This window comes from Leuciscus leuciscus (genome assembly GCF_965113295.1).
Source record: "Leuciscus leuciscus genome assembly, chromosome: 9".
NCBI lineage: Eukaryota > Metazoa > Chordata > Actinopteri > Cypriniformes > Leuciscidae > Leuciscus > Leuciscus leuciscus.
The window spans coordinates 31,486,563-31,500,970 of record NC_138733.1 but is presented as its reverse complement, the minus strand read 5'-3'; the positions used below and the strand labels follow the sequence as shown (position 1 = coordinate 31,500,970).

The 14,408-nt window shown below is 38.7% G+C and overlaps 1 protein-coding gene and 1 long non-coding RNA gene across 31 annotated transcripts in view; one reads left to right on the top strand and one right to left on the bottom strand.

The window, feature by feature from the left end:
• Positions 1 to 35: 35 nt before the first annotated feature.
• The window catches only part of LOC309506891 (uncharacterized protein), a 136,135-nt gene continuing 121,762 nt past the window's right edge, over positions 36 to 14,408 (top strand). For 25 of the 30 annotated variants that reach the window (XM_082180860.1, XM_082180872.1, XM_082180863.1 and 22 more), the window contains exons 1-7: positions 36 to 320; positions 1,079 to 1,187; positions 1,969 to 2,085; positions 2,297 to 2,413; positions 2,625 to 2,741; positions 2,953 to 3,072; positions 3,218 to 3,334. In XM_082180860.1, coding sequence (XP_082036986.1) covers positions 1,090 to 1,187; positions 1,969 to 2,085; positions 2,297 to 2,413; positions 2,625 to 2,741; positions 2,953 to 3,072; positions 3,218 to 3,334 — 686 coding nt within the window. In that variant the 5' untranslated portion in view covers positions 36 to 320; positions 1,079 to 1,089. The remainder of the gene's footprint in view (positions 321 to 1,078; positions 1,188 to 1,968; positions 2,086 to 2,296; positions 2,414 to 2,624; positions 2,742 to 2,952; positions 3,073 to 3,217; positions 3,335 to 14,408) is intronic. The other 5 variants (XM_082180854.1, XM_082180851.1, XM_082180846.1 and 2 more) reach the window with 5 other exon arrangements.
• Positions 6,576 to 14,408, bottom strand: part of LOC309506944 — a 94,837-nt gene continuing 87,004 nt past the window's right edge. Inside the window, exon 2 of the long non-coding RNA XR_014208975.1 lies at positions 6,576 to 9,576. This is a non-coding gene — a long non-coding RNA (uncharacterized lncRNA). The remainder of the gene's footprint in view (positions 9,577 to 14,408) is intronic.

Below are 14,408 nucleotides of genomic sequence, written 5' to 3'. Positions count from 1 at the left end.
GCGAAAAAATAGGGTGTTCTCCTTTAAGAGAAAACGAAAGTAAAAGTGCCACAGCACAGACGGCTTACGCTTGTTCATTTGACGCATCTTCAATTTTAACATTTATTTTTGTACTCTGTCGAGTATTATTTGTCTGCTCAGGTACTTTACGTGTCTAATAGTATCAGCTTACCAAGGATTGGTTTGGATTTGATTGGTTTTCGATTTAGGCTTTTCAACATTTTTCGTGGCAACAGCTCTGTGTTAAGTCGCCAACAACAATGATTTCCATTGCTGAATTACTCACAGAATTCAGAATAGGAGCAAAATAGATTAAGCTGGTAAGTGTGCTTCACTCTGACCTTTATTTAGTTAATTATTTTTACCTGAGGCAAATTAATTATGCTAGTTATGAGATGAAGTAAAGCGTGATTATTGTTAGGCCGTAATTTTTCGTCATTAGAAATTGACATTCTTCGACACTTTCCCCAATCCATTCTTTTGGGTGTTTTCAGAGAGCAATATGTTTTTAGGTAACAATATTTGTGTGGATACAATTTGATTTGTAATCTTTTCTTTCAATTGTGCCTAGTCAAAATGAAGTAGGCCTAGTTGACAGTCTACAGATAGGCCTACTTCGTGTTGTTTTCGTGAAGCCATTATTTACAAACCCAGTTAAGTTTTGCATTTGGCTTTCAGTAGGCTGTACTTTGTAGTAACAAACAATTTTTGCACTAGATAACTAAATAAATATAGGCAATGTTGGACAGTTTTAAAAATTGATTATGTTTCTCTAAAATGTAATAGTCCAGATAGCCTAGTTGTCTGGTAAACTATAAACTACAATTTTTTTTGTTCAATTCATGATGTATTGCAATCCACTTTGAGTTTTACGTGTCTGTCTACATATATAACAGATGTGTTTACAGTACTTTAACTGGATTTTCAGAACCTTTGTGTGTTTATTTTACAAATATCCACTCTTATTATTTTCATGTTTGTATCTCATGTAATAAAATAACTTTGTTACCATTGTGTGCTGAGTACAAACATCCATTATTACATAAGAATAATCTCACTTTTTTTTTCTGTATCAAAGGGTGAAACCAGATGAAGCCCACCAGCACTGCATCTGTCTCTAGCAAGCAGTCAGATGAGGGATCGCTCGATTGTGTTCAAAATGGAACCTCTAGATATATGGAAGAGAAGTATGACAATTAAGATGGATATGTTGTGTGCTATGTGTTTAATAAATAACATTTATAATTTAATAATAATTTGTCAAGTCTCATCTAGTTTGCTTGCCTCTTGTAGATTGATAAACCTGTTTTCTCTCAAGTTTGAGATCAAATGACACAACAACTCTATAGAACCATATACTCTGGCCTAGCCTTAAGCATTAATGTCATAAAGACAGAAAGAGTCGTTTTAAAGCTACACTATGTAAGTTTTGGCCCTCTAGCAGTTTATACTTTTTTTGGTAATAATTATGTGAGTTGGACTTCAGTGCTACAATTCTATGTGGATGAATCTGAAGGCTTAAGGCGTGCCTGTATGGCCATGATTACAGGTGATCATCTTATCAGAGTGAATGTTACTAACAACTATTACATCCATCCCTCACTCTCCAAAGGAAAATGAAAAGGATGAATATCCTCACACCCTCCACCTACAGTAGCCAGTAACCATTTTTTAATTCACACATTGCAAAATCTGTGCAATATGTCCCGACATCTCTAATATATAAATCATTATTATAGGCTTACCATAGTGACTTAAGGTAAGGCAAAAACACGGTTTGGAATTAAAGAGATGTTGTCAATTTCTAACAATACAAAATGTACATGGTGTAGCTTTAAATACTAGAAATATGCAATTTATGAATAGATGTTTTTTTAGTAGGCTATATGTAGAGGATTTGTAGAGCCTTCAATTACAATAATATTTATGTTTGCATTTAATGGTTTCAACCATTTCCATGTACCAAAGGGCGAGACCAGATGAAGCACCCTCTCCAGCACTCTCACACCTTTCTGCAAAGAGTGATCAGTCAATGGATAGACCCATTTCCTTCAACCATGCAGCACAAAGCTACATGGGAGAGAAGTATGAGAATTTACATTGTCAGCTCAGGAGGTTGAAGATATTGTACTTATTGTACAATAAAGAAAACAATTTATTAGCTACAGAACTTCTTGTTTGGCTTTGCATAACTCTTGTCCAATGTTAAACTGGTTTTGTTTATCCTTCTGCTTTCTAGGCTGTTAGAATCTGTAATAATTAATAATAATCTCTCATTGTTCTCCATGTACCAAAGGGCGAGACCAGATGAAGCACCCTCTCCAGCACTCTCACACCTTTCTGCAAAGAGTGATCAGTCAATGGATAGACCCATTTCCTTCAACCATGCAGCACAAAGCTACATGGGAGAGAAGTATGAGAATTTACATTGTCAGCTCAGGAGGTTGAAGATATTGTACTTATTGTACAATAAAGAAAACAATTTATTTGCTACAAAACTTATTGTTTGGCTTTGCGTATCTCTTGTCCAATGTTAAACTGGTTTTGTTTATCCTTCTGCTTTCTAGGCTGTTAGAATCTGTAATAATTAATAATAATCTCTCATTGTTCTCCATGTACCAAAGGGCGAGACCAGATGAAGCAGCATCTCCAGCACTCTCACTCCTGTCTGCAAAGAGCGATCTGTCAATGGATAGACCCATTTCCTTCAACCATGCAGCACAAAGCTACATGGGAGAGAAGTATGAGAACTTACATTGTCAGCTCAGGAGGTTGAAGATATTGTACTTATTGTACAATAAAGAAAACAATTTATTAGCTACAGAACTTCTTGTTTGGCTTTGCGTATCTCTTGTCCAATGTTAAACTGGTTTTGTTTATCCTTCTGCTTTCTAGGCTGTTAGAATCTGTAATAATTAATAATAATCTCTCATTGTTCTCCATGTACCAAAGGGCGAGACCAGATGAAGCAGCATCTCCAGCACTCTCACACCTTTCTATGAAAAGTGATCAGTCAATGGATCGGCCAATTGCGTTCAGCAATGAAACCCCTAGTTACACTGGGTATGAAAAGTATGAGAATTTACTTTTAAATAGTGTTCTTGTAGCATGATAAAGGAAATAAAAAAAGTTTATTAGACATACAACTATCCTTTTCTTGCATATGTTGTATCTCTTTTACATTGTTAAAGTTGAATTTTATGTCTCCTCCTGGCAGTCTAAGACCAGATGAGGCAGCATCTCCTGTAACTTCATACTTCTCTTTAAAAAGCAACCAATCAATGGATCGACCGATTTCATTCAAAGTCAGAACTCAGCCTTACAGTGTTAAACGGTATGTGAATTTGCATTCTTTGATCAGATATGCATGTGATTGTAGTGTGGCTGCAATATAAAAATGTTGTAGTCACTACCTATACCAGTAAAATTTCATGATCCTCTATTAATAAAAAAAGAAAAGAAAAAAAAAGTGTAACCAGCTCTAACTCTCCTGCCTAGAAGTTTCTATGAATCTTTTAGACCTTGATCAGTGGGATCTGGTTTAATTAGGGTTGGAGCTAAACTCTCCAGGGTTCAAACTCTCAATGAGTTTGTAGCAAGAGTAGGCAAGCTTTGGGACATAATACTTCGTCATCTTTAATGGACAGATCTGTCGCTGCATCCTGTCACCGTAAACTGCCCTGTCAATCATCTCGTCACAGTTAAAATCCTCCATTCAATCTAATTGAATTTCCTACCGTTTCAGAGAGAAATGTAGTTGCACGTTGATCTGCCAGTCGTGGGTCTTTCATGCGGAGACTCTCCTCATGTGTTTGCAATTTGAATGTAATGATGCATTTAAAAGTTGATGGCTAAACATATCTTCACAAAAGTTCACAATGCTGCTGCAGATGCAATATAATGTAACCCCTGATGCCTAAGAATAGCTACTCTGACCACATGAAAAACCAGATGCCGAAGATTAAAGGTCCTGTATTATGCCCCTTTTCACAAGATGTAAAATAAGTCTCTGATGTCCCCAGAGTGTGTATGTGAAGTTTCAGCTCAAAATACCCAACAGATCATTTTTTACAGCATGTTTAAATTGTCATTTTTTGGGGCTCAGAAAAACGCGCTGTTTTAGTGTGTGCCCTTTAAATGCAAATAAGCTGCTGCTGCACGGCCCAGGGGGCGGAGCTTCATTGTGCTCAGTCTCTCAGGACAATTTCATCTCACGGAATGATGATAATATCAGAAACTCAGTAACGGTGTTCATTTCGAGTCGGACAATAATGCCTACAGAGTCAGAGTGCTGTATAGAAATGAAACATGTATAGTTTAGTAGTTTAATTACGGTTATTATAACGTATTTGTCATCTGCTTGTATGTATCCATTATTTATTAATAGCCTACAAGTCTGCTGTCTGAATGATGATCAAACATATACTGAGTTTCATCAAGTTTATTGTACATCACACAAAAAATTAAGCATCAGTTTTACTTCAGAAAATCACCGTAAGAGCTGAGTAAACCCAGTAAGTTATAAGAAGTGCGCAAGTACATAAACTAATTTCGGTAGAGTTGAGGGAGCTTTCCTGTGGGCGGAGGTTAGTCAAAAAACTGTTCTAGTGACGTCATTAAAGAAGGAAGTAGAGGGATGTAGTCCAAACGAGCCGTTCGATGTAGGCGACTTCTGTTAAATAAAATATCTCGCTTGGCATTGAACTTTGAGCTTTATAATTTTACAGATATTATTTATGCTCTAACAGCAACATTACACACTAACTAAAGTTTGAAACATGAAATCACGAAGAACGGGACCTTTAATATTATGACCGCATAAGACTATAGCTATAGTGACTGCATAAAATGCCTAAGACTACACCCACTCTGACCGTTTCATACGCTTAAAGGGATAGTTCACTCAAAAATGAAAATTGTGTCATCACTCACTCAACCTCGTGTTGTTCTAAACCTGTATGGGTTTCTCTGTTCTGTTGAACACAAAAGATGATATTTTGAAGAATGTCGGTAACCAAACAGTTGATGGACCCCATTGACTTCCATAGTGGGAAAAAAAAATACTATGGAAGTCAATGGGGTCCATCAACTGTTTGGGGAACGCATTGGTAACCCTGGATGCCTAAAATCCTCGCTCTGAGTCAGACGACGCACTTGGTTCCCTATCACTTGGGAATAAAGGTCTCTAGTATTCCACTAACTTGCTGCACAGCAGTAACCAGACAGACTCAAGACAATGCCTTTGAATATGCTTTAATCACTGCCAGGAGGATCTTAGGCATATTTCAGAGAGCATTCTTTTTTAAGCTCTATCACATTGGTTCCCAACCTGGGGTCCACGCCCCCCTCAGGGGGGCGCCAGAGTTCACTGGGGGGGCGTGGGAGCGGATATGCTTTGAGGTGAATAAAGATGCATAAAATGTTCCACTAATAATTTGATATAAAAATATTTTTTCAAAGTTTAAAAAAAATCATATGCTTACAATGCCGATTTCAATTACAAAGCGCGCTCATAATGTAAGAGACGCCGGCGCGACCACAACATTGCCCAACATCAAATGGCAAACGTAATGCAAGCGGAACGAAACTGCTCGTTATTGTGTGGTTGAAGGACCGTTTATCAGTTTGGACCAGTGCAGTGCGAGCCGACCGTGATCAAGCGACACTGTTACTACACAGCGCTAAGAGATCCAGTAAAGAAAGCATTTGAATTCGCCACTGAAGTAACATCGCTGCGAGATCTAGTGACAAACATTCACATTTCTCCATTATTAACGGATCAAACAGCGCTGACGTGGAAACCTGGAAGAAACATTGTGCCATGAATGAACTATCCAGTGTCCACAGATCAGCAACATTCACCATGGATTTACTGTAGTAACACTAACTGCACCCATGGAAGTTTGGCAGGAATAGTGGGCTATAATGCCTTCAAGTAACATTACGTCGGTTTTATTTTTACATTATGAATACAATTGCTGCCCTCAAATGTTAATCTGAAATAAAATGAACCTTTGTTTATAACTACTACAATATTACATTTAATTTTTTTCAAGGAGCTGTTTTGTTTTATATGCTCATAAGAAGAGTGAATTATAGCTCTAGAATTGCTCACGGATTGTTAAATATGTACATGGGGGGGCCCCAAGGAAAAAGGTTGGGAACCACTGCTCTATCAGATGCCAAAAACAAACAAAAAAAACAGTGCTAATATACTGTGCTGTAATATTCCTGAAAATTATGATCCTAACCTTTATCTCTATTCCGAAATCTCAGATGGTTAGTTATTCAGCTATTTTGAATCATAAAATGTTGAAGTCTGGGATGCCGTGATACTGGAGACTGTTATGTACACTATGGCTTTTGAAAAGCTTAAATGTGTGACTTGAATCAAGAGTGCTCATAAATGGTTGTTGAGTAGTCTCACTAGAAACAAGATAGAGGAAGTAGAAGTAGAGGCTTCGACCCGGAAACAGTATTCCTAAGTTTTGTCACAACAAGCAGAATGTTTTCCATTTCAACAGAGTTAAGGTGCAGTAAAATTATCTGTTGTTCTGTGAATTTTCACTGGTGAATTCCAGTCATTTCAATAAGAATCCAATAAAATAGGCCTATACTAAATAAATGTAAGCATGTATACTGAATCAAACTTAAGTATAATAATAGGATAATAATAATCTTATTCTGGTCTCACAGAACCATTGGGTTCCTCCAGATGCTGGCTTAAAAAAAAAAAAAAAAGGACAACAGTAGCTTTAAAAGCATGTCAGTGGGCAGAATAAATTATTTTGTCAAGCATATAACAGATTCTTAAACCTGAGAATCAGTTTAAATGTTGCAATGAATGATCCACACTACAAAATGGAATTTGACTTTCTCCACAGACTTTTACTACATTCTCAATAGAATTCAAATGGTTTGTACATTTTATCAACGGCTCGCGCAAACTTTTTTTGGAGCGCGCCGGTGAACGCGCCAACGTTGATTTGCGCGCCAACGGTGATTCGCGCTCCAAATGCGCTTTGTTTTTGTGCTGAACTCGTATCGCTTTTGTAGTCGTTTGAGAGAATAACATATAGAAATACCTTCATTTCCCTATTTTTTTTTAAAACAATATTAATGCAGTCCCACCTTGGAATTCACTCCCTGGACTCAGGGATGGGCAGTATTTCAGATACATGTATTTAAAATACGTATTTGAAATACAAAACACTATTTTGTATTTTGTATTCTAAAGCCTTTGGAAAAAATCTAATGCAATTTGTATTTAAATACATTTAAGATGAGTATTTTTGTATTTTCAAAATACATAAAATACTTTTTGCCAGTCAACCTCTTTATCAGGGTATCGATTTTGTGCATCAACTAGTTCAGACATTCACTATAGCTCAGCGATTTTTTTTCTTGGAATAAGGTGAGAATGTCATGATCAATTCTACTTGTTGATTAAAGTTAAAATAGTGCATTATTCACTTCAGTTAACATGAAAGAATAAAAGAGCACAGACAAGTGGGAAAATAGCATTAGCCAATCAGTCTTGACCGGTTGATGATTTTTATCAACTAGCTTGTCAAATGTGTTTAAAGCATTACTGCATGTTAGGGCTGGGTGATATGACACTACATATCATAGCGATGATATAAAGTTTGAATTGATGGAACTTTTTCTAAATCGTTTACATAGATGGGCCTATTAGTGGGGTAAGCAAATTTATCCGTGCAGCTTTTAGTGGGCAGGAATTACTGGAACGTTGGAGTGGAAAAACAAACACTGGTGAATGAAACACCACAAAAATCTTCAGCTTTTAGTTTTATTGTACATAAATAATAATAATAATAAAGGGGTAAATAGTGTCAAATGAATCTAAATTAATTCTAATTTAAAATTTTAGATACACTTTCTAATTTTAATAAACTTATAGAAACAAATAAACTTTACATAAAATAAACATAAAATTACTTAAAAAGCATTGGAATACTGCAACAAAACAAAAACAAAAAACTCAAAAGAGTTTGAAATTCAGTTTATGCTGTGGAATCAAAACATGTATTTATGCCCATCTCTGCCTGGACTCCATTTCCAGCCCTGCCTACTATAGGAGAAAGAGCTTTGAGGCACTTAAATTACATTTTGAAGTTCCTTGAGTATCTGACAGGATATTTGAGGCACCTTTAGTTTTTACAGTGCATATCGTAAAAGTCTGTTTGCAAAGCCTTCGCCAAGATTGCGACTGATTTACCAAAGAATCCACAGTGAAATATAACGCATAAATAGATAATGCTCATCTGAGACATTCACATTGTTGAAAATAAATAAAATAACCACATTCCTAGCATTAAGATCCAATTGAAAGGAAATGTTATCTGTAGTCGATCATGTATTGCTCTTCTCTCATAATCTCAACACGCTAGTTGGCGGGGTCAAAGTTGCAATGGTGAAGTAGGCGTTGATTATCTTCTGCAGAGGCTATTACGTCATAGATAGGCACATTCAAGAACAAGTCGATCGCTGGGCTTGGTAACAATAAAAGCTGTTTTTGGACTAACAAGGAAGTTTTATGATGACCTCTTATATGTCAAAAGTTCAAGGAAAATTAGATTTCTCAGTTCATGACCCCTTTAAGCTTTTGGATGCAGCCGTTGTTTGTTTTTATTACACTTTACTTAACCCACACTACAAAAGAACCAAAGAATAGTGTAAAACCCATTAAACCTTGAGATTGTTACTTGTGACATTAGAACAAAATATATGGATATGAGAAGATATGTATAGGCCTAAAACTAAATTAAACAACAATCTTTTAAAGGTGCACTGTGTAATTGTTAACGGCATCTAGAGTTGAGGTTGCGAATTGCAACCAACAGAAGTTATGGTGGCCGACAGGAAGTGATGTCGTCGTCTGAGACAGCAGAGAGTAGACAGTTAAGCAATGAGGTTTTGTTTCAAAGATAAATTAAGAAAATAGGTTTACTTAATTATTCAGTAAAACGATATGCAAATATTATTGTTACTTGTTCATCATTGTGTCAGTGTTTTATTCCCTGACTTTAGCTAGCTTCTTTGCACGAAGAACAACATCGTGACGAAACGTGTTTGTCCGTTTAGGGCTACTGTATAAACATGTTGGCGCATATCAAGTGTAGGGCTGTGACGGTATGGGATTTTTTCTTACCGCGGTAAAGAAGCAACAAATCTCGCGGTTTGGCGGTTAACCGTTTAATTAACTATTAATTAGGTAGGCTTAAGGCCGGCGACACACTGGCTGCGTGGTGTGAGTGTGGCGTTTCTGTTGCGTGTCAGCTGCATGGCTTTTTTTATGTCTTTGCACACCAGAAACAGCGCTGCTGCTGCTAGGTGACATATAAGCCTCATTGGTGATATATTCGACATATGGGGAGAGAGTTGTGGAAGGCCTATACTTAATGTTAAACATAAATATATAACAGCAAAGACAGCGTCGGCAGTATTGACGGCAAAATAGGCTACAGAATATTTCGTTCTGTATTGACAGGTGCAATATTTGAAAATCGATAATATTTTTTTTGATTACATTTATATCTGCATTTATGTCAAAACCTAAACTTTCAAACATCAAAATGTAATTTATTAATATGTATTCATGTCAAAATGACATACAAACATCTTTTCCTATTCTATTTTGCCAGGAAACGCTTCCTACAGGCTTGCGTGAAAAATAGGCGTCGGTTCTATTTCTAGCATGCACACGGCTCGTGCCGCAAATGAGACGCGCGTCTCACGCAGGCAGTGTGCAAGCTCTAACCTGTTAACATGGGAGCCGAAATAAAAACGGACACGCCACGCAGCCAGTGTGTCGCCGACCTAAAGTAGGTGTGCTGCACTTAAGTCCAGCAAACGCCACAGGATGGTTAATTTTTCTAAGATGTGGTCTTAAGTTAGTGGTATTTCCTCGCGAGACGGATACTTTAGTGCGACAAATACGGCATATTGCCTTGTCCAAATTCACCGGCTTCCCCTTAATTGTCACCTGCCTCAAAGGCGACACAGTATTTGGCTTAGACACTAGATTCGTGGCTATTTTTTGAATAATGTCATTCGGCTAGCGCCGTCAACGGTTATTGCCTATACATAAGAGAGATCGCTACTTGCAATTAAAATCTAACTCCTGTTTACGTTATGCTTGTCTTTTATGCCTGTGTTTGTTTGTATTTAATTGAACATTATCTGTAAACATCACAAGTACTGAAACCTAGCAGTTAATTAATAATAATCAGACACACACAAAAAATAAATCCCCCATATGTTTAACGGACTGTCCCTCCCTTGTGCAGGAAGTGTTTTTTTTTCTCCAGAAGCCCTTGAACATGGGACTCGCAGAATACAGTAAATTATAAGCAAATATTAATGTGTTTATAGTTCACATCACACACCATAATTATGCACTCCTGTAACTTAAAAAAAAAAAAAAAAAGTGCGGTGATGACCTCACACCGCGGTAGGCATCTCATTAACGCGATATTGCGGTGATGCGGTTATCGTCACACCCCTAATCACCCGTATCAGTTCTGGCAGGTCACGTTAGTCAAGCTCACATCAGCTGACTCTCAGCTGATCCACGTCTACCTATAGGAATACGACATATATCACTGTATACATATATAAGCTCCTTCAGTATTATCAGCAGCTATCGCGTTTCTCAGGAGCTAATTACCCTCCTCCATCCCCAGCTCCTCCTCTCGTCAGTCAGGATTTGGCATTCTGATTTCCCTTGAATCAGAATACATTCTCGAATTATGTTGTACTTTAAAATCTTGAATTAATGATCTGCATACATTCATGTTGGTTCTGCTTTGTTTACCCTAAGGGGGGTTATTGCTGCTCTCCCTGCTCTTATCCATACTAGGCTGCATGGATGCGCAGGGAGTTCTCGCCCTGAACGGAACCATACCACCAATCCAAACTGTATGCTAATTGTCAATCGTATTTGACGATAGTGGTCCTGACAGAATTCAATGTAAGGGGACCTGCGGTGTGTGTAGACAGAAATGGCTCATTCTAAGGTAGTAAAAACATAAAGGTTCATTATGTAAGGTCTTTATACACCACTGAAAACATAGTTATGTATATGATATTGCATTTCTGTCAATAGATCCTCCTAAATATTACACAATGCAAATATATATATAAATATTTCAAATTAGCAATAACAATCTGAAATGACCGATAAATGTTGCTTCCTATCCTTAAATATCCGTAAAAAAAAAAAAAGTGTATTTAACTTGCTCCAGCAATGCACATGTACAGTCTGAAGCGCTCATCTCAGAACACTTGAATGTTGCTATAGGAACTGGAGCTTTAAATGGCAGATGCAGTAATGGCTTTACCAATTTGTATATATTACACAATACACCTTTAAATATGTTCTAATTTCATTAAACATTTTCATTTAATTTCGTAAACATTTTTAATTAAACAGGGACCTTTATTTTCATGAAAAAGGCTTATTTCTGCTATTGTAGGCTCATTTAGTAAATGTAAGCAATTAATATAGACAAACGCACACTGGGTGCTGGTAAGATGCCGGTACAGATGTACCTGTTCGGCCAGAATTGCGTCGAAGTCATGCACCTTCGGAAGTGGAGCACACCGCCATGCGAAATGGGTTCTTGTGCACTCAACGTGGGTGTCACAATCTGGCTAGTTAGGACTTGTTGTGTTTCGACATCATCTGCCAAAGTCATTCATTTGTTGTCATGGACACTAATTTTTTTTCAGCTGTGCACTCATCAATCACCATCATTATCACCTGTATGTTCGGTTCTGTTTCAGTTCAGGGTCCGGTGTAAATAGAAACGTGTTTGTAAGATTTTCTTTTCTGTTTCCGTGTTCAGTGTTTTTGTTCCATTATCACCCCTGCTTGCACCACATACTTTCCAGCTGTAAAACTTTTGTGCCTTGAGCAGGGAGAAGAGAGGAGTTTTTGGATCCCCATCAGACCAACTTCCCGGACGACTGCCTGTGCGGGTTCCTGCGTGTCAGTCTCAGTGCCACCATACATGCACAGTTATCCAGGGAGGTTTCTTGAGGGAGCTTCATGACATGTGTGGGGTGGGTGCTGGTTTCCTGCAGATCAGTGTTCACCGTCAAGGATGCCGCCAGCCCCAGTGCCCAGCCAGAACCACCCAGACGACGAGGACTGTCGGCCTGAGCATGTAATGCGAGGGTGACTGCCACGACGTACGCGCCCGCGCCCATAAGAGCAACCGAAGTTCACACTGCCACGGAGCCCGAGCAGCCACACCTGACCAGGTGTGTGAGCCTGTCGAACCATCTATCGCCGAGGTAGTGCTGGTGGACTTTCGAGGGTTCGGAAGTGAGCCCCGTCCACCCCCCGCTACTGGGAGTGAGTGTTTGGCTAAGACACTGGATTATTTTGAGTTTGGAGAGGATATTATTATAGCCCTGGGACTATCACCCAAACCAGTCTGTCTTCTGTCCCCCTCTCCCACCACCTCAGCACGTCGGCTCCACCTGTGTCAGACATGGCTTCACCTGTGCTGCAGACCATTCGCTGCTCTCTGGTCCTCCACCCCTTCAGCTACTGCTCGCTCCACCCTACTTCAGGCTCCGCCTCTGCCCTCGGTCACTCCAACTCGCCCTCAGACCTCCGGATCTCCACCTCATTATCCTCCAAGATCTTCACCATCTCTCCACCACCTCGGCTCTTCTGCTGCGCGTTGGGCTCCCCATTGGCGGCCATCACCTGCATTCCTTTATGGCTCCTCTCTCCATCAACGCTGCTGTGGGGCAATCCTCTGGCTGTGGCCTGGATGAAGAGCCATCATTCCCTGCTCAAGGTCATCCCTTGGCTCACTCCACCTTCATCACGACCCTGGAATTTGTTGTTCATCCTCCTCCCGGTCGTACCTCCACATCCAGAACCTCCTACTGCCTGTTTGTGCCTTCGCCAGTCCCCTTAAAGGGGTGGTTTACTGCTTTTTTTCTTTGCATGATTGTGTTTATGGGGTGTAATATAACATGTCTTAGTGGGTTTTTTTTTTTTTTAAGTCTTATTTTTCATAAATTTCACCTTTATTGTAAGCCGCTTTCTCCTCTGTCATTTGAACGACCGGTTGACTTCCTGATTCTATGAAAGCACTCCCTCAGAAACAGGCAATGGGCTCAGATTGGTTAGTTGGGCCGGTGTGTTGTAATTGGCTAAACTGCGTAGTGCATGTTGTCCGGAAACTTCACGCCCATTACCTTTACGGGCGAAAGTTGCATTTGCTCTGGTCAAATGTAAATAATGGTGTCAATACTGCCGTATCAGTTTGAGCCGGAATCAGACCCAGAAAGCGGCAATGAAGAGAGTCAAGCAACCTCAGCAAACACGGCTCTTACAAAACGTTTCTGAATGGTACTAATTTTTTTATTATTATTATTCTATTCTATTCTATTCTAATCTACTATTATTATATAAGAATTTCGATACGCTGTTACTTGAAAATGCTACTGCTGCTTGTTAGCTTTTGAGATACAGTTTTCTCCTGATTAAACATTTAATATAACTGAATAAATAACTGAGTAATACCGTTTTTTAAAGTTATTGTTTTAACTTCAGCAGCTGAAGTTGGCTGTTGCGATTACATATAATTTTTTTTGAACTTTATACACGTTTGTCTTATACACACAAAATAGCATCGAACTAACTGGCTATAAACAAACAGCATTGGCATTGGTTTACGTTCTTGATCAAATCGAAAAAATACGTCATAAAATATACATGGAAAATACATTTACAAAATTAGTACATAATTACAAATTCAGGTCCAAAATGTTTGTACGCGTTTGTACTTGTAAGTGGCTACTAAAGCCAGCGCTGGCATTTGTTTACGTCCTTGATAAAACTAAAACATTACATCTGAAATTATATGCAAACATTATTAAGTCTTACTTACAGGTTGTGGCCCATCAACTGCTGCCTCTGGTTTTAAAGTTGGAACTGCTTCATGTTTTAGTAACAGTTTCTTGTTGAATCCGGCATTGAATTCGTGGAGATTCTGGAAGCTGTCTTCCGTAAAATGCGCAGCACAGAGAGCTATTACGATTGAAATTTTCAGGAACATAATCAAACATAAATTTTAGCCATTGTTGACGAACTACAGCGTCCGTATGAAGCCCGAACACAGAAGACCTGGCAGCTGGGTGAAAATAACACACTTTCGACGGCATGGCTACAGCTCTCCACTATAACTCTTCCTCTTCGACAAAGCCGCAGAAATATGGCCATGCCCCCTTTTTTTGCATGGGTTAGTTACGTATAAAACCCGGGAAGTATCTCGTTGTAGTCCCATTCGAGTCGTTTTTGTAGGCATTAAACTTCCTGATTTTTAAAAGACGATATCTCTTACGTTGAACTTTCAGCGCAG